The 27,689-nt window shown below is 54.2% G+C and overlaps 4 protein-coding genes across 8 annotated transcripts; 2 read left to right on the top strand and 2 right to left on the bottom strand.

Annotated features, from left to right (window-relative positions):
* Positions 1–57: 57 nt before the first annotated feature.
* On the top strand, positions 58–7,927 carry NFKBIB (NFKB inhibitor beta). The gene is made up of 6 exons (XM_059905018.1): positions 58–324; positions 5,280–5,385; positions 5,467–5,800; positions 6,602–6,690; positions 6,781–7,038; positions 7,781–7,927. The coding sequence occupies exons 1-6, from the start codon at positions 146–148 to the stop codon at positions 7,874–7,876; spliced, it is 1,062 nt and encodes a 353-aa protein (XP_059761001.1). The 5' UTR covers positions 58–145; the 3' UTR covers positions 7,877–7,927.
* Positions 7,928–8,020: 93 nt separating this feature from the next.
* On the bottom strand, positions 8,021–11,365 carry CCER2 (coiled-coil glutamate rich protein 2). 2 transcript variants are annotated; one of them, XM_059905017.1, is made up of 5 exons: positions 10,422–11,365; positions 10,126–10,166; positions 9,877–9,964; positions 9,046–9,548; positions 8,021–8,364 (listed from the first exon to the last, which is right to left on the bottom strand). In XM_059905017.1, the coding sequence occupies exons 1-5, from the start codon at positions 10,492–10,494 to the stop codon at positions 8,275–8,277; spliced, it is 795 nt and encodes a 264-aa protein (XP_059761000.1). In that variant the 5' UTR covers positions 10,495–11,365; the 3' UTR covers positions 8,021–8,274. The 2 variants fall into 2 exon arrangements, with proteins under 2 accessions (XP_059761000.1, XP_059760999.1); XM_059905016.1 differs by having other exon boundaries at positions 8,283–9,548.
* Positions 11,366–12,878: 1,513 nt separating this feature from the next.
* On the bottom strand, positions 12,879–23,678 carry SARS2 (seryl-tRNA synthetase 2, mitochondrial). Of its 4 annotated transcripts, none has more exons than XM_059905297.1 (16): positions 23,406–23,678; positions 19,555–19,650; positions 18,014–18,043; positions 17,281–17,421; positions 17,144–17,198; positions 16,752–16,815; positions 16,406–16,511; positions 15,641–15,752; positions 15,347–15,451; positions 14,983–15,028; positions 14,811–14,898; positions 14,604–14,713; positions 13,838–13,931; positions 13,650–13,764; positions 13,472–13,537; positions 12,879–13,375 (listed from the first exon to the last, which is right to left on the bottom strand). In XM_059905297.1, exons 1-16 carry the CDS (start codon positions 23,670–23,672, stop codon positions 13,080–13,082), a joined length of 1,791 nt encoding a protein of 596 aa, XP_059761280.1. In that variant the 5' UTR covers positions 23,673–23,678; the 3' UTR covers positions 12,879–13,079. The 4 variants fall into 4 exon arrangements, with proteins under 4 accessions (XP_059761280.1, XP_059761281.1, XP_059761282.1 ...); XM_059905298.1 differs by having other exon boundaries at positions 15,347–15,455; positions 15,705–15,752; XM_059905299.1 differs by having other exon boundaries at positions 13,148–13,375; positions 13,650–13,742.
* A 224-nt stretch (positions 23,679–23,902) lies between these two features.
* MRPS12 (mitochondrial ribosomal protein S12) lies at positions 23,903–27,223 on the top strand. The gene is made up of 3 exons (XM_059905316.1): positions 23,903–23,992; positions 24,284–24,351; positions 26,372–27,223. Exons 2-3 carry the CDS (start codon positions 24,303–24,305, stop codon positions 26,740–26,742), a joined length of 420 nt encoding a protein of 139 aa, XP_059761299.1. The 5' UTR covers positions 23,903–23,992; positions 24,284–24,302; the 3' UTR covers positions 26,743–27,223.
* Positions 27,224–27,689: the final 466 nt, after the last annotated feature.

The following is a 27,689-nucleotide window of genomic DNA, read 5'->3' as shown; positions in this document are numbered from 1 at the left end:
GGGGCGTTTACTATTTAACCCACTCTGATTGGATGAGTCAGGGGGGAGTGTTGGGGAATTCCCCCCAGGGCGGAAGCGCTAGAATTCCAGGCAGAGCCCAGCGACTGGCGGGCGGCCGCTGGGGTCCCCTGAGGCTTTGGGGGCCATGGCCGGGGTCGCGTGCTTGGGGAAAGCTGCAGATGCCGACGAATGGTGCGACAGTGGCCTGGGCTCTCTGGGTCCGGACGCGGCGGCCCCCGGAGGACCGGGGCTAGGCTCGGAGCTGGGCCCGGGGCTGTCGTGGGCGCCCCTCGTCTTTGGCTACGTCACTGAGGATGGCGACACGTGAGTGAACCTTAGGCTGCCACACCGGGCCCTAAAATCCCACATCTGACTCCCTATTAGTCTCTGATCCTGACTTCCCAACCTCTTAATCCTAAATCTGTCTTCTAATGCTTGCCCTGACCTCTAACCCCCAAGTCTAACCTTTGATAAATCAATTTCCAATCTAATTTTGATCCTAACCCCTTCCTTTCTGGAACTCTGGTTCTCAGAGCTCCACATCCATTGATTGATTCCACATCCAAGGCTCGATTTGACCTTCCTGACCGCGGTCCTGAGACCTATGTTAGAACTGAAGTTCAGGCAGGCTCCTCCTGACATCTGACCTCTAAATATGTTCTTTGATCCTTAGCTCCTAACTTAGGCGCTTTAGATTTTGATTTCCGAAATTAATACTTGGCTTTTGACTCTAAGATCCCACCTTCTGAGCACTAATCTTCAAATCTTACATTCAAACAGAAAATGTAAACTCCATGACAGCAGGGATTCATCTGTTAAACAAATATTTATCCAACACCGACAACGTTTCAGGCCCTGTTTTGGGTGCTGATGATAAGGCAGTGAAGAAAGCACAAAAATTTATGACTTGTGGAGCCTACATTCTAGTGGGGGTATATAGATGGAAGGGCAGACAGACTTACAGAAAGGAAGGGAGGAAGGGTGGGAGGAACAAAAAAGAAAGGTAGAGAGAAGGAAAGAAAGAAACAGAAAACCACATAGACACAAAGTAAGAGAGAGAGAGAGAAGAAAGATAGGAAGAAACAAAGATGGAAAAATGAAAAAAAAATAAGAAAAATGGTATGTTATGTCAGAAGATAGTAAGTTCTTTGGAGAAAAATAAAGTAGGAAAGTGAGACAAGTAGATTATCTGGGGAGAGCATTCCAGGTAGAAGGAACAATGTCGTAAAGGCCCAACTGAGGGAATGTACCTGGGGTTTTTGTGTGTTGTGTTTACTGTTGTATCCCCAGTGACAGAACAGTGCCTGGCCCATAGGAGGCACTCAAGAAACACCGATCTTCTCAAAGAACCAGCTGTGGTTTCATTTATTTTCTCTATAGGTTTTTTTTTTTTTTTTGCTTTCTATTTTGTTTATCTCTGTTCTGACTTTCATTATTTACTTTCTTCTGCTTACTTTAGGTTTAATTTGTTCTTCTTTTTCTAGTTTCTTAAGGTGGAAGCTGAGGTCATTGATTTGAGGCCTTTCTTTTTTTCTAGTATAGGTGTTTCATGTAAATTTCCCAGAGTAGTGCTTTAGCAGTATCTCACAAATTCTGATGAGCTGTGTTTTTATTTTCACTTAATTCAGTATACTTTCTAATTTCTCTTTTGATTTCTCCTTTGGCTGGTGGATTATTTAGAAGTATGTTATTTAGTTTCCAGATAGTCCAAATATCTTCCTTTTATTGGTTTTTAGTTTAATTCCATTGTGTGTGCACCGGAAAAGAATGTGTATTCTGCTGCTGTTGTTGTAGTGTTCTCCAAATGTCAGTTAGAGGTTGCATTGGTTTCTTTGGTTCTTCTGTTGTTCAGGTCTACTATATCCTTGCTGATGATTTCTGTCTGCTTGTTCTATCAGTTATTGAGAGAGGGGTATTGAAATCTTCAACAATAATTGTGGATTTGTGGATTTCCTTGTTGTTCTATCAGGTTTTCCTTCGTGTAATTTGACGCTCTGTTATTAGGGGCACAAATGTTTAGGATTATTATGTCTTCTTTCTTAATTGACCTCTTTATCATTAGGAAATAATCTTCTCTATCCGTGGTAATATTCCTTGCTCTGAAATCTACTCTGATATTAAAATACTCACTCCTGCTTTCTTTTTTTTTTTTTTAAACTTGTTTTTCATTGAGTATCTGTTTTTTATGCTAGCCAATGTTAGGGGCTTTCGTGTATGCTGTCTTATTTGTTTATTTATTATTTTTTGGCTGCGTTGGGTCTTCGTTGCTGCGGGCGGGCTTTCTCTAGTTGCGGCGAGTGGGGGCTACGCTTTGTTGCAGTGCGCGGGCTTCTCATCGTGGCGGCTTCTCTTGTTGCAGAGTACGGGCTCTAGGTGCGTGGGCTTCAGTAGTTGTGGCGCACGGGCTTAGTTGCTCTGCAGCATGTGAGATCTTCCCGGACCAGGGGTCGAACCCGTGTCCCCTGCATTGGTAGGCAGATTCTCAACCACTGCGCCACCAGGGAAGCCCGGCTTATTACCTTTAACTCATTGTTTTTTATTTTAGTGGTTGCTCTGAAAGACAGGTTGGCAAACTATGGTCTTTTCCAACAAAGACAGGCAACATCCAGCCAGCTACCTGCTTTTGTAAGGCTGTGAGCTAAGACTGGTTTTTACATTTGTAAAAGGTTGGAAGAATATCAAAAGAAGAATAACATTTCATTGCAAGTGAAAATTATATGAAATCCAAATTGCAGACTCCATAAAGTAAGTTCTGTTGGAATCCAGCCATGCCCATTCATTTACATATCGCCAATGGCTGCTTTTGCATCCTGACAGGAGAGCTGAGTAGGTGAAAGAGAGACCATGTCATCCACTAAGCTTGAATTATTTATCCGTCCCTTTACAGAAAAATTTGCTGACTGCTGCTTTAGGGCTTATAGTGTACCACTTTAACTTATTATGGTCTGCCTTCAAGTGATATGATGCCGCTTCTCATAGCATAAAAGAACCTTAGAATAGTATATTTCCATTTGTCTCTTCCTGGCCTTTATTGTATTGCAGGCATACATTTCACTTATACATGTATTATAAACTCCACCGGACATTGTTATTATTTTTGCTTAAACAGTCAATTCTTTTAAAAAAATTATCTTCTAAAGAGATTTACATATTAAGAAAGAAAATCTTATGTACTTACCCGTATAGTTACTGTTTTCAGTGTTCTTTATTCTGTTGTGTAGATCCGTATTTTCATTTGATGTCATTTTCCTTTTGCTTACAGGTTTCCTTGAACATTTCTTGTGATGTGGGTCTGCTGGTGATGAGTTCCTTCGGCTTCTGTATAGTTGAAAGCAGCTGTATTTTGTCTCCATTTTTGAAAGATATTTTTGCCGGGTTAAAGAATTCTAGGTTGACAGTCTGTCTTTGAGTACTTTAAAGATGTGGCTCTGTTGTGTTCTCTTGTATTATTTCCTTTGTGAAATCTGCTGTCGTGCTTATTTTTATTCCTTTATACTTAAGGTATCTTTTCCTCTGGCTGCTTTGAAGATATTTATCTTAATTGTTGATTTTTGAACAGGTTTTTCATGTTGGGCCTCGGTATAGTTTTCTTCATATTTCTTGTTCTTGGGAGTCATAGAGCTTCTTGGAGCCGTGGGTTTATAGTTTCCATCAAATTTGGAAAAATTTCTAGACGTTATTTCTTCAAATATTTTTTCTATCCCCCTGCTCCTTTAGGAACTTGTCACAGATACGTTGGGCTGCTTGAAGTTGCCCCATGACTCACTGATGTTCTTTCCATTTTTAAGTGTTTCTCTTTGTGTTTCATTCTGGATAGTTGCTATTGTGAAGTCCTCAGGTTTGCTAATCTTTTTTTTTTGGTAATGTGTAATCTGTCGTTAATTCCATCCAGTGTATTTTTCATTTCAGGTGCTGTAGTTTTCATCTCTAGGAGTTCAGTCTGAGTCTTTTTCTTTTATTATCCACGTCTCTACTTAACTTGTTGAATGTATCAGATACAGTTGGAACGTTCTTGTTTGCTCATTCTGCCATCTGAGTCATTTCTGGGTCAGCGTCAGCTGATTGATTATTCTCATAATGGATCATGTTTTCCTGCTTCTTTGTATGCTTGCTAATCTTTGATGAGATGCCAGACATTGTAATTTTTACCTTGTTAGGCTAGCTAGCTTTGTATTCCTATAAATACTCTTAAATATTGTTCTGGGATGCAGTTAAATCACTTGTAAGTAGTTTGATCCTTTGGGGTTTTGCTTTTATGATTTGTTAGGTGGGTCCTGAGCACCCACCTAATCTGGGGCTCATTATTCCCCATTACTGATGAAGTAAGACCTTCCGGAGTATTCTGCCCAATATCCTATGAACTGTGGGTTTGTCCTAGTCCCGGCCCTGTGTGGGCACTGGGCATATCTCTCTAATCCTTTTGGATGGTTTTCCCCCAGACTGGGGTAGTTTCCTTACACCCTTGCACTGACCAGTATTCTTCTAAATACTCAAGAGGCCCCTCTGCGATCTCTGGGCAGCTGTCTCCTCTCTGGTTCCCTGTCCTGTGACTCCAGCTGCCTTGCTCTCCTGAGACTCAGCTCTGTCTCCTCACCTCAGGCGAATCTGCCTGTGTTCCCCCTCTCTGCATCATGGCTTGGAAACTCTCAAGACAGAAAGCTGTGGCAGTCAACTGAAGGGCTCATCGAGTGTGCTGCCTGTTTCCCTAGAATTGCTGTCATTCATTGCATGATGTCCAGTATCTTGAGAACTGTTGTTTCATATACTGTATTATGTCTGATTTTTTTTGGTTGGTTGGAGATGGTAGTGAAATCCGGTCCATGTTACTTCATTTTGGGAGGGAGTAGAAGTCCTACTTAATAAACATTGGGGACTTCCCTGCTGGTCCAGTGATTAAGACTCCACGCTTCCACTGCAGGGGGCTTGGGTTCGATCTCTGGTCAGGGAACTAAGATCCCACACGCCGCGCGGTGCGGCCAAAAAAACCCCAAACCAAACCAAAACACAACAAAACAAAACATTGATTAAGCAAATTTGCTGAATTAACTCTGACCTGACCCTCCCAGATTCCTGACAGCTGGTTCCAGAACTGTGGTCCTAATGCCTAGCACACAGTAGGTGCTCCATGTTTGTTGAATGAATGCATGCAAGAGTACTTGACCTCATAAGAAGTAAAACAAACAAACAAACCAAAAAAAAAAAACAAACCAAAAAAACACCCAAGCAAACCAAAATAAGAGTACTAGACCTCTGCCTTCTGACCCCGTCCTTGTCCTCAGGGCACTGCACTTGGCCGTGATTCATCAGCACGAGCCCTTCCTGGATTTCCTCCTAGGCTTCGCGGCTGGTACTGAGTACCTGTACCTGCAGAATGACCTGGGCCAGGTGAGCCACCCGTAGACACTGTAGGGCTTGGGGGCCAGGCTTCTCTGTGTGACCCCTAACCCCTGCCTTGTGCTCCTGCAGACAGCCCTGCATCTGGCAGCCATCCTGGAAGAGGCATCCACGGTGGAGAAGCTGTATGCGGCGGGTGCCAGCTTGCTGGTGGCGGAGCGTGGGGGCCACACGGCGCTGCACCTGGCCTGCCGCGTCGGGGCACACGCCTGCGCTCGTGTGCTGCTCCAGCCCCGCCCCCAGTGCCCCAGGGGAGCCCCCAACACCTACCTCGCTCAGGGCTCTGACCACACCCCTGACACCGACCACACCTCTGTTGCCTTGTACCCTGAACCTGACCTGGGGAAGGAAGAGGACGAGAGTGAAGAGGATTGGAAGCTGCAACTAGAGGCTGAAAACTATGAGGGTGAGGGTCCTCTGCCCCCGGGAAGCGCCGGGCTCCCAGGCAGGGGAAGCGTGCCTGGCTCTGGGCTCGGCTCTCCCGACTCAAAGCCTGGCCCCTTGGGAAATAATACCGAGGCTTTAGGGAACCCAGGCATCAGGACCAAGGACTCCTGCTCAGGCCCCAGCTTACTGAGAACCACAAGCCCCAGCCCACCCAGGACAAGGGAACTCAAGCGCCAAGCCCTCTGTGAAACTCTGGCAGCCCAGGTTCCCAGAGGTTGACATTGGAGTTCAGGGACAGCCCTCCTCAGCCAGGCCTCATGGGAAAATAGACCTTGTCTACCCAGGGCCCTAGCATCTGAGTCTCAGCTCCCCCATCTCTAAGCCCACCCAACTACTTGGGACCAGGCCCCTCCACAGGTGGAAGGGCAGGACCCAGTGTTCAGGGCCCACCCCACCCCCCAAGGTCATAGGCCCTTCAACTACTCAGGACCCAGGAATTTGGGGTCCTGGTTCTTTGTGAAGTAAGACCAGAGACTCAGGTCTCCTAGCCCCAAGATCCAGGCCTCCTGTCCAAAGCCCCTGGGCTCTTCACACATAGGCCCCAGACATCCCACAACCCAGGCATTGGCACTGCCAGCAAGTTCCAGACCACCTGAGACTTAGGCATTTGGGATGCAGGAGCCTCTTTGATATACCCAGGCATTCAGGAGCCAGACCCCAAACTCCATCACCCTCAGGCCACAAAACCCTCCCCTAGGATCGTGGCATTGGGGGCCCAGGCCCCCCCCGCATCGTCTGACATAGGTCACTCTGTCCCCAGGCCACACCCCACTCCATGTGGCTGTCATCCACAAAGACGCGGAGATGGTCCGACTGCTCTGGGAGGCCGGAGCTGACCTCAACAAACCGGTGAGCCGCCCTGGGGAGAAGGCGTGGCAGGGTGGGGATCGTCCCTGAGCGGGGCAGGGTCTCCTCTAACCTCTCTGCTGCACCCCACAGGAGCCCACGTGTGGCCGGAGCCCTTTGCACTTGGCAGTGGAGGCCCAGGCAGCCGATGTGCTGGAGCTTCTCCTGAAGGCCGGTGCCAACCCCGCCACCCGCATGTATGGTGGCCGCACCCCACTCGGCAGCGCCACGCTCCGGCCCAACCCCATCCTCGCCCGCCTCCTCCGTGCACACGGAGCCCCTGAGCCTGAGGACGAGGACAAGCCCGGCCCCTGCAGCAGCAGTAGCGACAGCGACAGCGGGGACGAGGGAGTGAGTCAGGAGGAGAGACTGGGCGGCCCAGCTTGGGGGTCAGGGTAAACGGCCAGGTGGAAGGCGGAGAAGAGAAATTAGGCAGCACGTTGAGACTGACGTTGGGTCGCTGTGATTAGAGAACTCAGGCAGCAGTGAAAGTGATATCAGACAGGGGTGGCGGGGAGAACTCAGGCAGTGGCGGTTGAGAAATTAAGGCAGTGGCAGAGGTAGAGAAAAGACCTTGGTCCTAGTTGTTGGTAAACATCGGCAGCAGAGGGCGGCAGCGTGGGGAGTTGTTTTGTGGGAGCAAGAGCTGGAGAATTTAGGCTGTGGGAAGATGACCTTGGGCAGCAGTGATTCAAACACTGGCAGCGGTGGGGAAAGACCTAAGCCAGCGGTGAGGAGGCTTCATTGGAGAACCCAGGCAGCAGAGACACTGCTGGGGGCAGGGGTTGTCGCTGAACGGTGGGGCTTGAGGAATTTGGGTAGAGGCAGAGGGAAGGGGCGGAGGGGGAGACCTCAGGCTGCGGCGGCTGAAGGGCTGGAGAGGCAGCAGGACCGGAGCCCACGCAGTAGCGCTGGGAGAACACAGGTGACCTGGAAAGTGGTGCTTAGAGAACTAGGAGCAGGGAAGTTGAACTGGGAGCGGGGAACTTGGGCTTCAAGGCAGCACCCGGTTCTCAGGGTGGGTGGGAGAACTTGGGCAGCGGGCAAGGTGGCAGCCGCCTGAGCCCCTCTGCCTGGCCCCCTCTGCCCCCAGGATGAATATGACGACATCGTGGTCCACAGTGGCCGGAGCCCAAACCAGCTACCTCCCACCCCAGCCTCGAAACCGCTCCCTGACGACCCCATCTGACTTAATTGTGAATAGAGTTTCCAATTTAATAAAAAATCCCAGTTCTGACAACCAGTGACTAGATCAACAGTCGCCTTCCCAGGCCTCCCGTCCACTCCTCAGCTCCTGTCCCTCTAAAATCAAGTGCTACACGATAAGCCTTGGTGGTTTTCTTTGTGCTTTATTCACTCGGGAGGGTTGGAGTGGGTTAGACGGGTGTCAGGGCTGTTTCCTGAGTCAGTCTGAGCCCAGCCCCTCTACCCAGCTCAGACTTGGCCCCTCAGGCCTGGTTTCAAGGCACACCCTTCTCCCCACTCCTGCAGGTTGGGGAGCAGAGTGGGGTGACGGACTGGAAGGGTTTGGGGGTCAACAGTCCTAGGCCGCAGGGTGTGTGGGGAAGGAGGACACGAGGCCAGGGGTCAGCCCGCCCTCCTGAGCTCCTCTCCCAGCATCTCCGTCGCCTTCTTCAGCTCCTCGCTCCTGTGCGCCAGCCTCTCCACATCATGCTCCTGGTGGGATCAGAAATGGGGTGCTCAGCACCCACCTTCAAAGGCAGGACACCTCAGTGGTTGCCCATGAATGTGGGCCAGGTCAGTTCACACAGTGGCAGCCAGCCATGGTCATCCTGGTCACCGCGGGCCGCGATGGTCGCCCTGCTGGTTGCTGCAACCCTGGAAGAGTCGCGTCGGCTAACATGGCCAGCGGCGAGGCCTACGGAGTCTGCCGTAGCCAACAGCGGCAGACAGGGGACTAGCAAAGGCACTCAGCCGGGATGCTGTGACCCATTTGTGAGGTGATGGCCATTTCGGTAACTGCCACCGATCATGGTGACATCTTTACTTCCCATGACCCAGCAGTGGTGTCCATCTATAGCCCAGTGAACCAGGCGCGGCAGCTACTTTTCATGGTGGCCAACTTGCTGGTCACAGCCCAGCGATGGTGGCTAACTCGGGCACTTCTGTGTGGTCATGGTGGCCTTCTTGGTTACTGTAATGGAAGGAAGTATGGAAGCCCTCTTGGTCAAGTAAAGGCCCTGCTTGGATGTTGCCACCTTGTCCTCATGTCAGTCCTGGTCACTACGGCCCATTTGCGGTGGATCTTGCTGTTTGTGGCCCAACACCGGTGGCTGTTTGGCAGGAAGTCCACTGACATCTGGTCCACCCCACTCCCCCATTGCCTCCTCCACTCACCTCCCTGTCCGAAGCCTCTCTCTTCTCCTCCTGCTTGGGCTCAGCTTCTGGCTGGTGGAGGTGGCGGCTGTCCTCGTGCCTCTCTCCACCCGCCTCGGCCCCCTGCCACAGGCTGTGGCCCCTGCCCAGCACCTGCACCCCCTTCTCCTCTGCCTCGAACTGCGCTGTCTCCTCATCGCTGGCCTGCTCTGCCACCCGCTTCTGGGGGGCCCTGCCACCTTCTAGACGCCGCTTCCACAGGCCCTCAGAGGTCTCCACGGGCCCCCTCTTCTTTTCCTCCTCCTCCTCTCTGTGGTCCTCCTGGCGGAGCCAGCTGTGGAGCTGCTCGCGGATGGCCTGTTCCCGCACTTGGGACTCGTGGGTCCTTTCTGCTGCCTCCTCTTCCTCGTCCCTCACCTCCTGGCTGGACCTTGTCTTCCCAGCCTCTGGCTTTTTAAAATCCCCAACCAGGAGGCCTTTCTCTTCAGTGGACCCACAGCCACAGGACTCGGTCTCACACGTTTCTAGTGGAAAGAGAGGATGTTCTCTGTGCAGCTGATCAGAAAACAGGCCTAGAGGAGTGCTGGGGCTGCCCGGGGCCCCGCAGGGGCACTGCCCAGACCTGGGAGGGGAGAGTCGGGTGCTGGGAGACACTCTCTGCCCCCATCCTGTACCCTTGCAGGGAGCCCCGAGGGTGGGGCTGGGGGCCAGGCTCCTTCAGTCTGGACACACTTGACAATGCCGTGCCAGCCCAGACAATGGCTCTAGGATGAGAAGAGGACACCCCTTCCTCCAGGCAGCCCTGGTGGGGTGGGAGCTCCTAAGAGGAACTGGGGCCTGGGCCCTCCTTACCTTTGTGGAGGAGAGCCATGCAGGGGCCTCGCTTGGCCTGGCCCAGCATCAGCACTTCTGTGACCACCTCTGCCAGACAGCGGGTCAGCTGGGGGTGAAGGGTCAGAGGGGAGGTTGAGGGTAGGGCAGATGGGGGGCATGAGAGCAGTGGGAGGGTTGAAGGGGAGACAAAATATCGTGGAGGGGGCTGGGCAGGGGGGGCCAGGGCCCCAGGGAGATGAAGCAGGGCAAGAGGGCCGCAGTCCTCACCTCCTCCTTGGAGGGTCTCGGTGCCAGGGGAGCCGCGGTGGCTGTGGAGGAAGGACAGGGGTGCTGGGCTCGTACTCCCGGCGCTGTCCCGGGTGCTGATTCCAGCTCCGAGGTCGTCCCGGTACCCACAAGTCCCCTCCCCCAGCCCCCCTGCCAGGTGCGCCGTCTCCACCTGGAAGCCCAGCCCATGAAAGCTCTAGTCTGGCCCCGCTGGGTGCACCGTCCCCGCCCCCGGTCACCCGAGTCCCCCGCTCCCCAGGCTGGCCGGTGGGGTCGCCCTGGTCTCAGGCGCTCACCCGCCCCCAGCAGCAGCGCCAGCAGAGGAGGCAGCAGCAACAAGAGCGGCACGGTGGGCTCGCGGCGCTGCATGGTGGGGCGTCCGGACCAGGGTCCTCGGCACCGTGCGGCCGGGGAGGCAGCTCCTTATAACCCGCGCCCCCAGTGGCCCCCACGGGAGGAAGTGACGTCACCACCACCCCTCCCCGCCAGAGGGAGGGCAACAGCTGCGGGGCGGAGACGCGTCTGAGACCCTCAATTATTCATGGGGACCCAGTCCCTGCACCCTCCCCTCCAGCCTCCGGGCCCTGAGCTCCAGCGCGGAGGGTGGGGGATTCTCTGCCCAGGTAAACAGGGTCTGATGAGCTTAGGGCCCCACTGGGAGGCAGGACCTGGGTTTGAATCCAGAGGCAGCCGCTTACAGACCAACCTCAGGCAACTCCTTTCCTTCCTTGGCCCATTTTCTCCTCTGCAAAATGGGTCTCATAAATCTACTTCCTCTGAGCTGTATCTGGGCCCCACCTGAGTCCCAGCTCCTCCACTACCAGCTGCGCAGCCCTGGGACAACTGCTTAATCTAAGACCTGTTCCTCACTTGTGAAATAGGGCTGGTGACAACCTACTCCACAGCTTGATGGGGAAGATTAAATAAGTTAATGCACATATGTTAGCTTGGGCAGTGCCTGGCACTGCGAACTACACAGGTCCGAGCTCCTTCGCCCCAGTCATTTTTATTGAGCACCCATTACATGCCCAGTCCTCTTCTAGACTCTGGGGCTACAACAGTGAATGGGGCTACTGGCAAACTTCCCTGGCCTCAGGACATGGAAGCAACCTAAGTGTCCATCAACAGATGAATGGATAAAGAAGATGTGGCACATATATACAATGGAATATTACTCAACCATAAAAAGAAACGAAATGGAGTTATTTGTAGTGAGGTGGATGGACCTAGAGTCTGTCATACAGAGTGAAGTAAGTCAGAAAGAGAAAAACAAATACAGTATGCTAACACATGTATATGGAATCTAAGAGAAAAAAAAAAAAGGTCATGAAGAACCTAGGGGCAAGACGGGAATAAAGACACAGACCTACTAGAGAATGGACTTGAGGATATGGGGAGGGGGAAGGGTAAGCTGTGACAAAGTGAGAGAGTGGCATGGACATATATACACTACCAAACGTAAAATAGCTAGCTAGTGGGAAGCAGCCGCATAGCACAGGGAAATCAGCTTGGTGCTTTGTGACCACCTACAGGGGTGGGATAGGGAGGGTGGGAGGGAGGGAGACGCAAGAGGGAAGAGATATGGGAACATATGTATATATATAACTGATCCACTTTGTTATAAAGCAGAAACTAACACACCATTGTAAAGCAATTATATTCCAACAATAAAGATGTTAAAAAAACAAAAAACAAAAAACAAAAACTCCCCTGGCCTCTTGGAGCAGACCTTTGAGAAGGGGGAAACAGACAATACTCAAGGAAGGAGGCTGCGGTGCATCACAGCACAGCGGCGTAGATGCTGAGTGCTGGGGTTTTTACTTTGGCCAGGCTGGTCAGGGAAGTCCTCTCGGAGGAGGTGACATCTGGGCTAAGGCCTGAGTGACAAAATGCAAGCAATCACACAAGATCTAGGGGAAGAGTAGCCAGGGAGCGGTCTAGCAAGTGCAGAGGCCTGAGTTGGGAATAAGTCTGAGAGTGAGAACAGGAAGGCAGGTTGGGGGGTGGCCAGAGCATGACAGGGAAGAGGCTGGTTGAAGAGGAAGGTGGGGGGCAGGTCACATGGGGCCCCATGGACCATGGTGACAGCTTGTCCTTTCCCCTGAGATGGAGCCACACGAGGGCTCTGAGCAGGGAGGGATGTGACCCAACGCAGGTGTCCACAGGGTCCCTCTAGCTTTGTGTGGGGGACAGGGAGCAGGAAGACGGCCAAGAGACTGCCGCGACTCTCCAAATGGGAGATAGCAGTGGACAGGCCCAGCGAGGGGCCAGGGACGAGAGGGCAAAGGCAGGTTCTGGAAATATTTTGAAGGAGGAGCCGCCAGGGTTTGCTGAAGGATGCGATGTGGATGTGGATGTGGAGAGGAGAGAACAGTCGAGGATGACTCTCAGGGCTGCGGCCTGAGGAGCTGGGAGAGCAGTTCCAGGTACTGAGACAGGGGCCATAGGGGAGGAGCGAGTTCTGGCTTCACCGAGTTTGGGCTGCTTCCTGGACCCCACCTGGAGCTGGGGAACGACGGGGGAGGTTGGACGTGAGCTGCCACTTGTCCCAGAGTCAGGGGAGAGGCCTCGGCATCCTCTCAGTTCCCTCGGTGCCCCCCAAGCTACCTCCACGTGCTCTGGGGATGCTGGACACTTCTGGCGTGGTCCCTGCAGCCACAGACCCCTTGAGGATTCAGCACCTCTGAGCAATAGCCCAGCATCCCTAGCAAGTTGGCCAGGCCGCCTCCCTAACTCACAGACCCACAAATGCCTTTGTTCCGACCATTTATTGGGGTACTTTCTCTTAAGCACTGAGGGCGGGAAGAAGCAAGGAGGGACGGAGGCCTCCTCTCCCTCTCCTTCCCCCATCCCTAGAACCTCCAAGTCCCCTTGGAGGAACCACTGCTTCCCAGCGCAGGCTGGGAGCTCCAACGACAACAGGGTCACTGACTGATCCCGAGGAAGTAGGGGCATCAGAGTGGTGGACTCTGCAGTCCAGGGGCCCAGGCGGGGAGCTGACATGAAGGCAAATGTCGGGACGGCTCAGGACAACAGGTCCCAGGGGCCCAGCGACCCCAAGCTCCAGGAAGCAGCGACAACCCTACTGGCCAACGAGGATGAGTCCTCAGCTCGAGGCAGGCTGGCCCGGGAGCCTGGGCTTCTGGGGCTGGTTGGGGCCGATGTACTGGAGAGGCACGTGGGTGGGGGTCGTGATCCGATCGGTGCTGAGGTAGGGCTGGAGGGCAGGGGGCACGAGCACCGAGCCGTCCTGGGGAGAGAGCAGGCCTCAGGCCGCTGCCCTGCCAGCCCTGCAGCCTCCGCCTCCCGGCGTGAGATGCGTGAGATCCTCCCGCTGCCCCCTCACCTTTTGCTGATTGCTCTCCAGGAGGGCGATGAGGAGGCGGGGGACAGCACAGGCTGTGGCGTTCACCTGGGAGAGGGGCACGCTCAGAGCCAGCGGCCGGCCGGCCCAGGGAGGGGCTGAGGTGGTGGGCCCGGGGCGCGGGGGCACTGGGGAGGGTGGGCGAGGGTGTGCGGCTCACCGTGTGGGCGAACTGCAGCTCCCCGGCCTCCGTCTGGACCATGACGTGGAGGCGGCGGCTCTGGAAGTCCGTGCAGTTGGAAGCACTGGTGACCTGGGCATGGGGGTGGGGTGGGCTGAGAGGATGGGCCGTCGGCGGCGGTGGGGTCCTCTTTCCCACCCTGTGGCCCCGCCGGGCAGGGGGCTCACCTCGCCAAAGCGGCCTCGGCCCGGCATCCAGGCCTCGATGTCAAACTTGCGGTAGGCGGGCAGGCCCAGCTCCTGGGTGGGCATGTCCAGGACCCTGCAGCCCAGGAGAAAGACATGGCAAAGGCCAGCGGGTGAGAGGTGGTGGAGGGGGAGGGGGAGGAGGGGGAAGGGGAGGTGATGGAAGAGGTAGCCAAAAAGAGGGAAATGCAAGTGATAAACGAGATGACAGTGGCAAAGGGGAAGAGGTGGCCGAGCCTCTGGGCTGTTCACCATGGCCGTTCTTCCTTCTATAACAGCAGCACCCTCAGATTTTGTAATGGGTCACCCAGATAAAAGTCCACACTTCTCAGCTTCTCTTGAAAGCTCCGTGTGACTGACAGGGTGTGAGAGGAGGTGGGGCTTGTGACGTCCAGTCACCCCCTTAAAGGGAAGGGGTGTGCCCGCCCCCCTGGAGGGTGAAAAGCTGTCTTGGACCACCCAGACCAGGCAGCACCCTAGGGATGGGGAGCAACAGGAGGGAAGGGGCCTGGCCTTGACACTGGAGTGCCCTGCGCAACTTATGCTGCCATTATGATCCTATACGGGATTTTATAGATTGATAGGTACACGGACATCCTATATATAATCGTAACACAGGCAAAAGAGGGCAGAGGGAGAAGAGGTGGTGAAGATTTTCAAGATGCGGGAGCACCTAGCCAGCCCTTCCCTCCCTCCTCCCTCACCCCACCCTCTGCCACCCACCTCAGCCCCCCGCCCCTCCCCGCACCGGAAGTGCAAGCCCAGCTCTGTCAAGATCTCCATCTGAAGGGACAGGAACTCCTCCAGCAGCTGCGAGCTCTGCTCCAGCCCAGGGCCTGTCACCCCAAACATCTCCACCTGGGGCAGGGCGGGGGGCACAGGAGTCAGGAGGCGCTAGGCTGTTGGGCTTGACGGGCTGGGGCGCTGGGCTGTTGCCAGTCCTAGCTATGCCAACCTTGGTGAAGTGGTGCACTCGATACAGCCCCCACGGCTCCTTCCCCGTGTCTGTTTCTGCCCGGTAGCAGGTGCTGGAACAAACCATCCTGGGGGGAGCAGGGTAGGTGGGGTCAGGGAGAGGAGAGGCAATGTCACTGGTGGGGACAAGGTCTAAAGGAACTGGGCATCACCTGATTGGCAGGTCCCTGAAGGCCACGGAGTGGTCCATGAAGTAGCCTGGGAGGAGAGGGGTACAGAATGGGTCAGCCAAGGCCACCATCCATCCAGCCATAGGAAACCTTTGTGAGAATTAGAAAAGATGTCCCCTCTAGCAGACGCAACCTCAAGTCAGGACATGTGGCTGGATCCTCACCGTACCACTGTGCAGTAAACAACCTACACAACTGTAAACGTAGGCCCTGGGGTCGCTGAGATATCCTGGGCGTGCAGCCATCACCCCCCAGGAGGCTCCTGGCTGTCCCCTTTCGATCCCCTCCTGCTCTGAGGACACTGGAGGTGTCCTCACCCCACTCTTGCCCCCAGGTAAGAACTCACCTGCAAGTCCCACCTCTGCTGTCCCGGCCAGGTTGAGGTCTTCAAAGCGGGAGGGGTCGATGTTGTAAATTTGGGATGGTTTGGCATTTGGTGTCATCCCACAGCCTTCCTGGGAAGGAGGCCAGGCCACAGAGGTCAGGGGACAGGTAACCTGGGTGGCCCCCACTGTGCAGTCACAACCCCTGCTCCTCCCCTAAAAGCATCTGGAATCACCCTGAGCTCCCTGTTACGGCTTGACCCCCTCAGCCCAGCCCCAGGGCAGGTTCCTCGGCGGAGACAGGCTGGTCTCTCCACCTGGAGCCCTCAGAATGGGGCCTGACACACGGCTGGGCGTGGGGAACCGAGAGTCCTCACTCACAAACACAGCTCCTCGGAGAAGGTCTGGCACCGTCATGGGGGTGAAGCCCTGTGAGGGGGGACGGGAGGGGTGAGGAGCACAGCCAGGACCCCCACCAGACCCCAAGCTCAGGCCCGAAGAAAGGACGCTGCAGGGTGGGCCAACGGCTCCCCCGTGTCACTCCGAAGTCCATTTCACTTCAGAGGAAATCGAGGCAGGCCTGAGCAGTGGGCTTGGAGCTGGACCCAGGGTCCTGGGCCCCTGTCACTGGGGCCCCCTCTGCTGGTGCCTCCTGGTTTCCTCACTTGGATATACCACTTAGATCTGACCATGTCCCTCCCCTGCTGAAAGCCTTCCGTGGCTCCCCGGCGCCAACATCCCCTGCATTCAGCCCTTGCCGACCCCTCCAGTTTCGACGGGTGCTGTATTTCCCCAGCACTCCCTGCACACTGCAAGCAGGCAGGGAGGGGCAGTGGTTACAGGTGCGGCTCCACACGCTAGCTGGGAGACCCTGGCTAGTTACCCCCTCCTCCATCTTTAAAGGGGATAATAATAGCACTCACCTCATAAAGTTGTCCTAAGAATTAAATATGTCAATAATACATGTAAAGCTCTGAAAACAGTGACTGGAGCAGAGGTCACCCCCTGCTCTCCACCCTGAGCCTTCGGAGCTCAGCTTCAATGCCACCCCCTCCAGGCAACCCTCCCATCCAGGCCCATACCCGGTGGACGAGCTTGTTGAGTGTGAAGTTGACCAGGCCGTGCTGCAGGAGGGCCCCAGCCCCGCGCAGGTAATAGGAGCGGTGGCCAGACACGTGGGACAGACGCCTGGGAGACAGATGGGCAGACAGGCGGGGGCACGTGGGCCAGGGCTGGTGGGGGAAGAAGGGGACTCAAGCACCCCGGGGGCAGAGGGCCAGCTGCTAGGCGGGGGGCCGGGCATCAAACATTCATGCCTGGGCAAGGCCCTGGCAGTTCCACATCCCATGCTGAGCTCAATGAGGCGGAGCCGGCAGCCAGCTGTTGGGTTGGGAGGGCTGGGCGTTGGGGGCTGGGAGGGGGGCTCACTTCTGACGGATGATGTCGAGTTTCTCAGCTATTTCCAGGTGGCCCCGGGGTTGGAAGGAGAAAGCTATATACGGATGAAAAGCAATGGGGTAAGAGGGGGAGGAGAGACAGGGAACAGGGACAGAGAGAAAGGATTAGAGAGAGAGTGGAAGGAGAGGAGGACAGAGGGAGGGAGAGAAAAGGAGAGAGAGGAAAAGAGAGGGGGGAGGAAGAAAAAGACAGATACATGTGTGCGTGTACACACACACACACACACACACACACACACACACGCATACGAGACAGGGTGAGAAATGAGAAAGCCCTGGGGCTCTATAGGCTCCAGCCATGGTCCCAGACCCCAGGAGCCCCCGCCCCCAGCCTGGGGTCCCCTGGCCTGGGCTGTGGTCCACCTGGCTTGTCTCCAACCACATGGAGCACTCGGGCCTGGCTTTCGTCCCCGACGGGCTGCAGGGAAACAGTGGGTGTCACTGGGAAGGTGGTACTAGGTGGACCCCTGGCCTCCGCCGCTGCCCAGCGCGACGCTCACCACGTCTGGGTGTGTCTGGTTGGGCAGCCTCAGCGCCTGCAGGTAGAACTGCTCCTCGAGCTGGGCCTCCTTGGGGTACAGGAGCATGAGCTGCTTCCGGATCTCCCGGCCACGTGCCCGCAGACTCTGATATTGGGGGTCCTGGGAGTGGGGCAGGCAGGGTGAGCCCAGGAGTGGGTGGGGTCCCTCAACCAGTTTGACCTTGATCCCGGCTAGCACAACCTCTGTGGTGGATGTTTGCTGCTTCTTGTTTTGGCTCAACATCTTGAATTTCCTTTCAGGAACCTCCCCTCACCACCACAGGGCATGTCCACAGGGACATGACTCTGGCCTGGTCTACTAGAACATTCCATTGCCTTGACCATAGTGATTGGTTTAAAGACAGGCACATGACCCAAGACGAACTCATGAGAATCAGACCCAGGGCTGTGTCTGGAGCTGTCAGGAAAATGGTCCTCTTTGCACCAGACCCTGCCTGCCCTTGCCCCAAGGGGAGAAAGCTGGTCTGGGAATAAGAAGGAAGCAGAAGCAAATATGGGCCAGGACCTGGATCCAGCAGTACCTGAAGCCAGTCTTTTTAGTTTCATGAATCAATAGAGCCTGTTGTTGTTATTTTCCTTACTCCCATTTGAGTTATGTTTTCTATCACATACAATGGAGACTTTCATGGCTGATAATGGTATCTTTGCTGCCCACCCCTCACCAGGGACAGGATATCAACTCCCTGTAGTACCTGCTGCACTTGATTGTTGTCCTGGTTTACCTGGTAGAAAAGAGAAGGAGGGGGTGATCAGGTTGATGAAGTTGGGGATGGGGAGGAGGGGTGAACGGTCAGGGCCAGGGGATCTGAATTCCTTGCTCTGCCAGTGCCTGGCTGGACCCTCCTCCACTCTGTGCCTCAGTTTCTCTGTCAGTAAAGCTGGGAGGAGGCAAGATAACCTAATAGTAATCATGCCTGCAGCTCCATTTATTGAGTGCTGCCTCATGCCTCGCCATGTGCAGAGGACTCTCATACGATCCTATTTCTTCATAACCCACTCCATGAGTTTTGCGCATCAATGTGATCCCTGTTTTACAGATGAGAAAACTGAGGCTCGGAATGGTAAAGTCTGTGAGCATGCATTTGGAGGCCTGAGGCCAAGGGTCTGTGATACTCTGAACCTTCTGTGGTCCTGAGCACCAGAGGGAATCAGGCAGATCTGGGTCTGAATGTTGGGTGCCTACCAGCTGTGCGCCCTTGGGCAAATCTCTTCCCTTCTCTGAGCCTTGGTATCCTGGTCTGTGAAACGGGCTGATAACAGGAGCTCCTTAGGAGGGCTGTTGCCTGGCTTCCTGAGAAGATGAGCTAGTGCTCACTGAACATGAACTGTGATCAACTTTGCTGCTTTCACTGGCTGCTCGCCTGTGACACATGTAGCCCAGGGCCTGGCAAGACACAGCAGGTCACTGGGAGATGTAGTTAGGGTTGGGAGAGTGGTGAAAAGCTGCCCAAATGCCTGGGTGCCAATCCCACCGCTCCTGCTTCCTAGCTGTGAGACAGGCACATTTTAACCTCTTGAGGTCTCGGTTTCCTCAGCTGTAGAACCGGGTTTGTATTGTTGCCGTCTCACAGAGCTGTGACGATTAAGAGTAAGGAAAGCACCTAGCACAGTGCCTGGCAGGCAGCGACGGTTATGTACGTGTCTGCTGTTACGACGATGACTGTTTTTCAGCCCTCTGTGGCAGATGCTGTTGGCTGTCTAACCCAAGACCATTTGCCCTCCTTCCTCCTTCTAGCCAGAGACCCCTGACTCAGTTCACCCTCCCCTGGGCAGCTTGCAGTTCAGGGAGCGTGGGCCCAGCCAAGGTTGCCTCTTGCCATTGACTGGTGTGGCTGTGGGGTGTCTGGGCCCCTGAGACATGAGGGGACTCTACTGGGTGCTTCAGGGAAGGTCTCCCTGCTCTTGGAAAAGGCACTCAAGAAAGAGAAGTCCTGTTTTCTGCCTCTGGCAGAGACATGCCAGGAGACGCTGTACTACGGCAGCCACCCTTGGACCCTGAGGGGGCAACTGAGGTCAAATCAACAAGGTGAAGTTGCCGGTGGAGAGAGAGGGTTAAGGATGCTGGGGGGAGCTGCTAATTCATCAGCCCCGGGGATGCCTGGCCCTGGGTGGCTTGTTGTGTGACATGATGAATGTCCACATCCTTCACGTTCCGTAAATTGGGTTTCCCGTGACCTGCAGCCAGAGGCATCCTACTGCCACACCCCCACCCACCCAGGACCCCCGCGCTCACCAGCAGGGCCCGCACTGCCTCAGCCACGGCCCCCTTCTCCTCCTCCAGGCTCCGGATCTGCTCCCGCAGCTGCCTCAGCTCCTGCCATGTCGCGATCTGGGGGTGGACACAGGAGGGAGAGATGTGAAGCGGCCACTGTCCCCTGCCCCTTCTGGCTGGAGCCTCGGCCCCTCGGCCCCCTGGACCAGCGGTGGGGTGAGGCAGAGACCACTCACTGTCCCCCAGTAGCCATTCTCCCCTCCTTCCCTTCAGTACTTGAACCCCCTGATGTTTAGCCGGGCACGCAGCTGCCCAGAATTAAGACACACTCCCAGCCTCCCGGGCAGCTACATGTGTCTGTGGGCCCAAGATTGACCAAGGGACATGAGTTGAAGTGGTAGGTGTCACTCTTGAGTTGCCTCCTTAAAGATAAGCCCCCATACTGGACTTTCTCTCTCCCTTTGGACTGGACGACGGACCCTGAGGAGAGGTGAACAGGACAACCCCCTAAGGGATGCAGAGCAAGAAGATGAAAGGTCTTCACTGGGTCTTCAAAGGGTCTTCATTGTTGCATGCGGGCTTGCTCTAGTTGCGTGAGCAGGGGCTACCTGGGCGCTGGGGGATGTGGAGCTGCACAGCACTTACCTCTTGACTCTCACGTGAGAGCAAAACAGCCTGTGTCCTATGGGGCGGCCACGGCAGCTATACCTGCACTCACCAGCCCAGGGGGGTCAGGAGGGGCAGGAGAAACCTGGCCCCCTCCAGCTCTCACTCTTTGGGCACACCTACTGCTGTAGAGTCCCTCTGTGAGCCCAGATCCCCGAGCAAAGCCCTCTGTCCTCTCTGGTTGCAGTTTTCCCTTGGACAAAATGGTGCAAGCAACACTGTCCTACCTCCCTGGAAAGGAGAGGGGAAACCAGAAGGGGAGAGAGGGCGATCACAGGATGGTTTGTTACCCACTTGGTGGCTCCCCCTGGATGTCTCCTGGACACCTCACGGCTCACTGTGTGCAAGAGTGACTCTGCGAAAAGTATCTCCCCCACATCTGCTCCTCCTCCTCCTCAGGGACAGCCCCACTAACGCCCACCCTCCACCCCAGCCCCACAGCCAGGTACCACGTCCTGACCTTTCTGCCTCATGAACACCCGTCAGACCTGTGCTTCCATCATCTCCCCACTCCTGCCCCACCCCAGATCCCGTCAGCTCCCACCAGAAGCCCTGTGCCAGCCTCCTGGCCTTCAGGTTCACCTTCTCCAATCCAGCCAGAGCTCTTATACAATCCTCTCCTGCCTGAGAGCACCCTAGGCCCCCAGTGCCCCTAGGAACAAACTGCATGCCTTGCTACTGCCTGCCAAGCCACATGCCATATTCCTCTCCATACTTATGCCCTAAGGAAGTGTTTTTCAAGGTTTGGAATGTGGCCCATTTGTGGGTTATAAATTTAACTTAGGGTCTCTAAACCAGCACTTTAGTAAATTGAGATAAAATATACATAAAATGTACCATTTTAAAAATTAAAAAAGTATTTAAAAAAATTTATTTAATTTATTTATTTTTGGCTGCATTGGGTCTTCATTGCTGCACGCGGGCTTTCTCTAGTTGCGGCGAGAGGGGGCTACTCTTCATTGCAGTGGCTTCTCTTGTTGTGGAGCACAGGCTCTAGGTGCATGGGCTTCAGTAGTTGTGGCATGTGGGCTCAGTAGTTGTGGCTCGTGGGCTCTAGAGTGCAGGCTCAGTAGTTGTGGTGCACAGGCTTAGTTGCTCCGCGGCATGTGGGATCTTCCCGGACCAGGGCTGGAACCCACGTCCCCTGCATTGGCAGGCGGATTCTTAACCACTGTGCCACCAGGGAAGTCCTTTAACCATTTTTTAAGTGTACAGTTCGGGGGGGGGGGGGGAGGGATAAATTGGGAGATTGGGACTGACCTATACACACTATATAAAATAGATAACTAATAAGGACCTAATGTATAGCACAGGGAACTCCACTCAATATTCCGTAATGACCTATATGGAAAAAAATCCAAAAAAGAGTGGATATATGTATATGTATAACTGATTCACTTTGCTGTATAGCAGAAACTAACACAATATTGTAAATCAACTACTCCAATAAAAATTTTTTTTAAAGTGTACAGTTCAGTGGCATTAAGTACATTTATATCGTCATGCTATCATAACTACCCATCTCTGGAACTTTTTTACATTCCCAAACTGAAACTCTGTACCCATTAAACTTTCTCCCCTCCTCCTGCCCCTGGCAACCACCGTTCTACATTCTGTCTCTCTGAATTTGCTCCAGGTGCCTCATACAACTGGAATCACACAGTATTTGCCCTTTTGTGACTGGCAAATTTCACTTAGCATAACGTCTTTAAAGTGCATCCATGTTGCAGCATGTGTCAGAATTTCCTTCCTTTTTAAGGCTGAATGTTATTCCATTGTATGTATTTACCACATTTTGTTTATCCATTTATCCATCAGTGGACCCTCGGGTTGCTTCCACCTTTTGACTACTGTGACTAACGCAGCTATAAACGTGGGCATACAAATATCTAAGTACCTTCTTTCAGTTCTTTTTGGGTATATACCCAGAAGTGGAATTGCTGAAATACATGGTAATTCTATGTTTAATTTTTTGAGGAGCTGCCATATATTTTTTCTTTTTCTTTTTTGAAAAATTAATTAATTAATTTTTAATTTATTTTAGGCTGCATTGGGTCTTCCTTGCTGCGCACAGGCTTCCTCTAAGTTGTGGCGAGCGGGGGCTACTCTTCCTTGCAGTGCGCGGGCTTCTCATTGCGGTGGCTTCCCTTGTTGCGGTGCTCGGGCTCTAGGCACGTGGGCTTCAGTAGTTGTGGCACACGGGCTCAGTAGTTGTGGCTCGCCGGCTCTAGAGCACAGGCTTAGTAGTTGTGGTGCACGGGATTTGTTGCTCTGCGGCATGTGGGATCTTCCCGGACCGGGGCTTGTACCCGTGTCACCTGCACTGGCAGGCGGATTCTTAACCACTGCACCACCAAGTAAGTTCCTATTTTTTCTTTTTTAATTAACTTCTCTGAGCCTTAATTTCCCCTCTGATAAAATAGGAGAAATAATGGTACCCACCTCATAGAGTTGTGAAATTTAAATGAGACTCATCTGTATAAAGCACTTAAAATAGGATGGTAGGGGGGACCAAGAGAGGGCTGGGAGGATTTGGGGTCCCCATCATCCTCAGCACCCCAGCAGGGTCTAGAAATACAGTGACCCTGGTTCTAGTTCCCCAGCATGTAGTATTATGTAAGTGTTAGCTTTATTACTATTATTATTATTATTATTCACTGTCTTATTCTCAACATCTGTAACATAACAGGGGCGCTCCCTACATATCTGTTCAAAAGCACATTCATTCATTAAATAACACTATTTAACTGCCCGCTACCTGTGGGGTAGGTGCACAACTCTACCTCTCACTCTCCAAAGGCAAGAGGCAACCCCCCTCCCACCGCTGATTCACACCCCCCGCCGCTGATTCACACCCCTGTCCCCCATTTTCCTTCGTGGCCTTAGGATAAGCCTGGCATGAGGTCTAAGCACAGAGGACACTGGCAGACAGTAAGTTCCTAACGCAGAGTGGGTACCCAGCACGCTTTATGGGACAGGAGCATCATGGGTAACTAGACAGTAGGGCCTTAGCACTCTGGCTAACTGGCACGTAGTTAGGTGCCAAGCACAACACGTTAGCTAAACTTGGGAAGGAACTAAAATTCCTGCGATAAGACCGCCCCCTGTTGGAGAGTTTCTTGCAAGCCCATTTCATCTGTAAAACGAACAGCCAATAGACAGAGCGGTCCGGCCTCGCAACCACCGGCCGGCGCAAGCGCACTCACGATCGCGGGCAGATCCTCCGACCGCAGCTCCCCCTTGCGGAGCTCCAGGGCGCGCGCGGCCTCTTCCGGGTATGCGCACAGCGGCTCCATGTCCAGCTGAGGGAGCGCGCTGTAGCCCTCACGCGCGTGCTCGTACAGGAGGTTCCTGTCTCGTCTCTCCGTAGCGAAACTTCTCCTTGGGCTCTGGTTGCAAACGCAGCCTCCCCGGAGCCGCAGGCTCCGAGCAGCCACCAGAGGCCACAAGCGCCGCACTGTGGACGCAGCCATCTTGGAAGGGGGACAAAGAGTCACGCACTCTCCGTCCCGCCCTCTTCGTCCCGCCCACTACGCGTTTAGACTAATTGCAAAGCAGCTATTCTCGGGACTAGCCAATCAGAGCCTGGAAGGGGTGAGCCCCCTCCCATGCCGCAAAAAACAAAGATCAGCGAGAACAGTTGACCGAGATTGACACTGTCGTTGCCCAATCGTCGTCTGTTCCCCGCCCCTTCAGTGTACGCGAGAGGCAGAACCAGCCAATCCCTGCCGGGATAATCCCCAGACCGCGCTAGAGGCCGGATTCGGCGTGTCTGTGGACCCGGCTAGGATCGGTAAGGTCGACAGAGTTCTCGGGTCCTCCAAACTTCTCGGGCCTCCCCTCAGTTTCTGGTTTCCTTCTGTTTGTGAGCGGGGGCGGTTGCGAGAGCCTATTCAGAGCAAGACTAAATTTACGGAGGGATTTTCTGTTAGCAGCGTTAGGGGTTGTGGTTATACAGTGAGAGGAAATTCCTTAGATTTAATCGGAAGGCCCCGAGAGCGGGATGGGGAGGATTTGGACCCTCCCCCGACTATGGCGACTTTCCCCTCCTCCTGCTTGCTGAGTCTATTATCCCCTAACACAGGGACGCTGCAGGCGGCGGGATGTCCTGGTCCGGCCTTCTCCGTGGCCTCAGCACGTCCCTAAATCATGGTAAGTGGGGGGCTTGGGCTGCAGAGACGAGGCAGCGTAAGGGTTATTTCCCCTGGGACTTGTGTCCCTCTGCCATAGCCCCGAGGGAATCAGAGTTTTAAATCAGGGATGGATACACGATGGGTTTTGGCGGAGCTGGGGTTGCAAGGGCAAGAGGTAGGAAGTAGCATTGAGGGCTGCTAGGCGTCAGGTGGGTATCAGGAGTTCGGGTCAATTATTTTTTTCAGCAAATAATGTTAAATACTTCCCATGGGTGAGACATCCAAGCAAGACTTTGAAGTCATTCATTCAACTGACGTTTTCTTTTCCTTTTTTTTTTGGCCGAGCCACACGGCTTGTGGGATCTTAGTTCCCTGATCAGGGATCAAACCCGCGCCCCTTGCACCCTTGCAGTGGAAGCGTGGAGTCTTAACCACTGGACCGCCAGGGAAGTCCCCAACTGATGTTTTTCAAGAGCCTAGTGCATACCAGGCACTGAGAGGGACACTTTATTTATGAACCTATTTCTTGCACGAACATCAAATGATTCTTCTGGGCCATGCCCTTATGAGAAATATTCTACTCAGTCACTCTGCAGACCTTTATTCACCAAGGGTCACAGGACTGGACAAGACAGATCTGTGCCCTGCTTGGGGAATCTGGGCTGGCTTGACATGCATATTTCGTGGAAGCCTCTCACACACGGTGCTCAGGAGGGAGACCTGACTGTGGTGCCCACCATACAGATGAGGACACTGAGGCACTGAGAGGTGAACAGTCTCGCTCAAGGGAAGACCAGTAGGAAGAGACTTCTAGGAATGTCTCATACTTTCTGAGGATTCTGCTGTAACTTGAGGCATAAGGACACATGGAAATGGACCGTAGGGCCAGGATCTGCCCTGAATCTAGAGGGGAGTGTGACGTTTGGGTGTCAAGAGGGCATTCGTGCTAGTGACACAGAGAGAGGATGCACCTCACAGCTCTGGCCTGGGAGCTCCAAGAGGACATGGCCCAGGGTGTCTCAGTCACCACTGTGTCTCCATTATTGATTGGGGCCAATAGGTGCTCAATGAATGTTTGTTGAAGAGAATCCAGTTGTTTGAGTCTTTTTATGTCCTATTCCCTGTCTATGAGCACATCCCGTCATCTACCTTAGAACCCTGTTCCTGCCCTTTTCCCCCGCCTGCCTTTCCTCTCACTGCATTGCAGCCACACTGCCCTCCTTTCTGTTGATCTGTTTGTGAACACGGGCTGAGGCTGGAGCAGGGAGAACGAGGGGGCGAGTGAGGAGATGAGGTCAGAGAAATAGCTCGCAGACCATGTGGGGCCTCGTGGGATTTGGCTCTTACCCTCACTGAGATGGAGCCACAAGAGGGCTCTGAGCAAGGGAGGGATGTGATCTGACCCAGGTGTCCATAGGGTCCCTGTGGCTTCGGGTGGGGAGCAGGCAGTAGGAGTCGGGAGACCTGGGAGGAGGAGGAAGGAGGACAGGAGAGTCCAGTGGGAGACAGGGGTGGACAGGACCAGGGTGGATGCCGTGGCGGAGGGAGAAGAGGGATTCTGATCTGTTGTGAAGGTTCAGTTGACAGGATCTGCTCACCGGGATAGGAGTGGGTGTGACGGGAGGAGGAGGAGTGACAGCTCCCAGGGATACCCCGTGGGGTCGCTGTGGAGCAGCATGAATTAACGTAGGTACGATGCATAGACCAGTACAGGACACAGTGGGAGCCTGTTTGCGTTTACTGTTGTTTAAACAGCATTAAAATTAATGTCTTCTTTGCAGAATAAAATGAGTTAATTCATAGAAAATGCTTAAAATAGAACCTGACACGTGGTGGTTACTCCATAAACGTTATATTACTCTCAGCCGTGAGTACCCCTAGCCGTAAACAAATGCAGCCTGGCGAAGTGCTTGGAACGGTGCGGAGAACAGCGGTGCCGAGAACAGCAGAGCGGGGTGGCTGATGCTATTATCTGTTCGCTGGGATAATAACCGCCGCCGCCCGCCCCCCAACTGGCCCTCCCGGTTGTGTCTCTCCAGGCCTAGCCCTGGCCCCGCGGCCTTGGGCCACACGTCCCATGGCCACCCTGAACCAGATGCACCGCCGGGGACCTCCGAAGCATCCGCCTCCGAAAGTGGGCCCCATGGAGGGCCGGCCGCAGCTGAAGGGCGTGGTCCTGCGCACGTTCATCCGCAAGCCCAAGAAGCCCAACTCGGCCAACCGCAAATGCTGCCGCGTGCGGCTCAGCACCGGTCGGGAGGCCGTCTGCTTCATCCCCGGAGAGGGCCACAGCCTGCAGGAGCACCACGTCGTGCTCGTGCAGGGCGGCCGCACGCAGGACCTGCCCGGCGTCAAGCTCACCATCGTGCGGGGCAAGTACGACTGTGGCCACGTGCAGAAGAAGAAGTGACTCCCTCCCCACCTCCCACGGGACACGGCGGGTGGGTGTTCACCGCAGAACAAGAACCTTCCCCTCGGGGCCCCTGCAGTGTCCTTGGGAAGCTAGTACAACTCTAGAAGTAGCTGGTTGTGGTTCAAAGCCTGGCCGCCTCTTCCATCAGGACCACCCTTAACCCATAGTGGTCCTGGATGTGAATCAGAAAAAAGGCGCCCCTCTCCCAACACCCTTGGTTTCCATGTTGGCACCAGGGACTTCTTCTGCTGGGACAAGACACTGTACTGCCACCTACTGGGAAGGGGTTGAAATAAACACAGACACGCCCCCCCCCCCCCCACCCCCTGTGGTATTTGCATGGTATTTGACCTCTGTGTGGTCTTGGGCACCGACATCCCCTCTGGCCTGTTTCCTCCTGTAGAAAAAAATAGCTCCACTTGCAGTATCACCTTTGCTGGGTTTGGTGAAGATTAAACTGGATGCTTTATGTGTATAACACATGCGATGGCCACTCTGTTTTAAGCTTTGGAGTGAGGTGGGCAGCACTGAGGCCCAGTTCCCCTTCCTGCAGGCTGCGGGCCTGGGCACGAAAGCCCTGCTGTCAAGCTTCCTCATCTGAAAAGTGGCAGTAATTGTAATGTTGGCCACGAAGGGGTGTTGCAAGGATTGAATGGTGTGTGCTGCTCTTCTCTGTTATTCTCAGACTCACACACACCTGGGTTCAAATCCTGCCTCCACCTCTTCCTTGTTCTGTGACTCTGGGTATATTTGCTTCCCCCTCTGGCTTCAGTTTCCTCCCTTGGAAAATGGCACTGAGAGTGATGCTGACCTCACCCGATCATGTGCTTGGCCATGTTAGGTTTTCAAATTTGGGAGCTGAGCTTATATCATCAGGCTTTGGAGCCCAATGTCTGGTGTAAGTCCGGCTTCCCCTGTTTCCTGGCCAGGTGACGCTGGGCAGG

Source organism: Balaenoptera ricei, chromosome 19, assembly GCF_028023285.1.
Source record: "Balaenoptera ricei isolate mBalRic1 chromosome 19, mBalRic1.hap2, whole genome shotgun sequence".
In the NCBI taxonomy this organism is placed as follows: domain Eukaryota; kingdom Metazoa; phylum Chordata; class Mammalia; order Artiodactyla; family Balaenopteridae; genus Balaenoptera; species Balaenoptera ricei.
The sequence above is the reverse complement of the archived record's forward strand: the minus strand, read 5'-3'. Positions and strand labels throughout refer to the sequence as shown.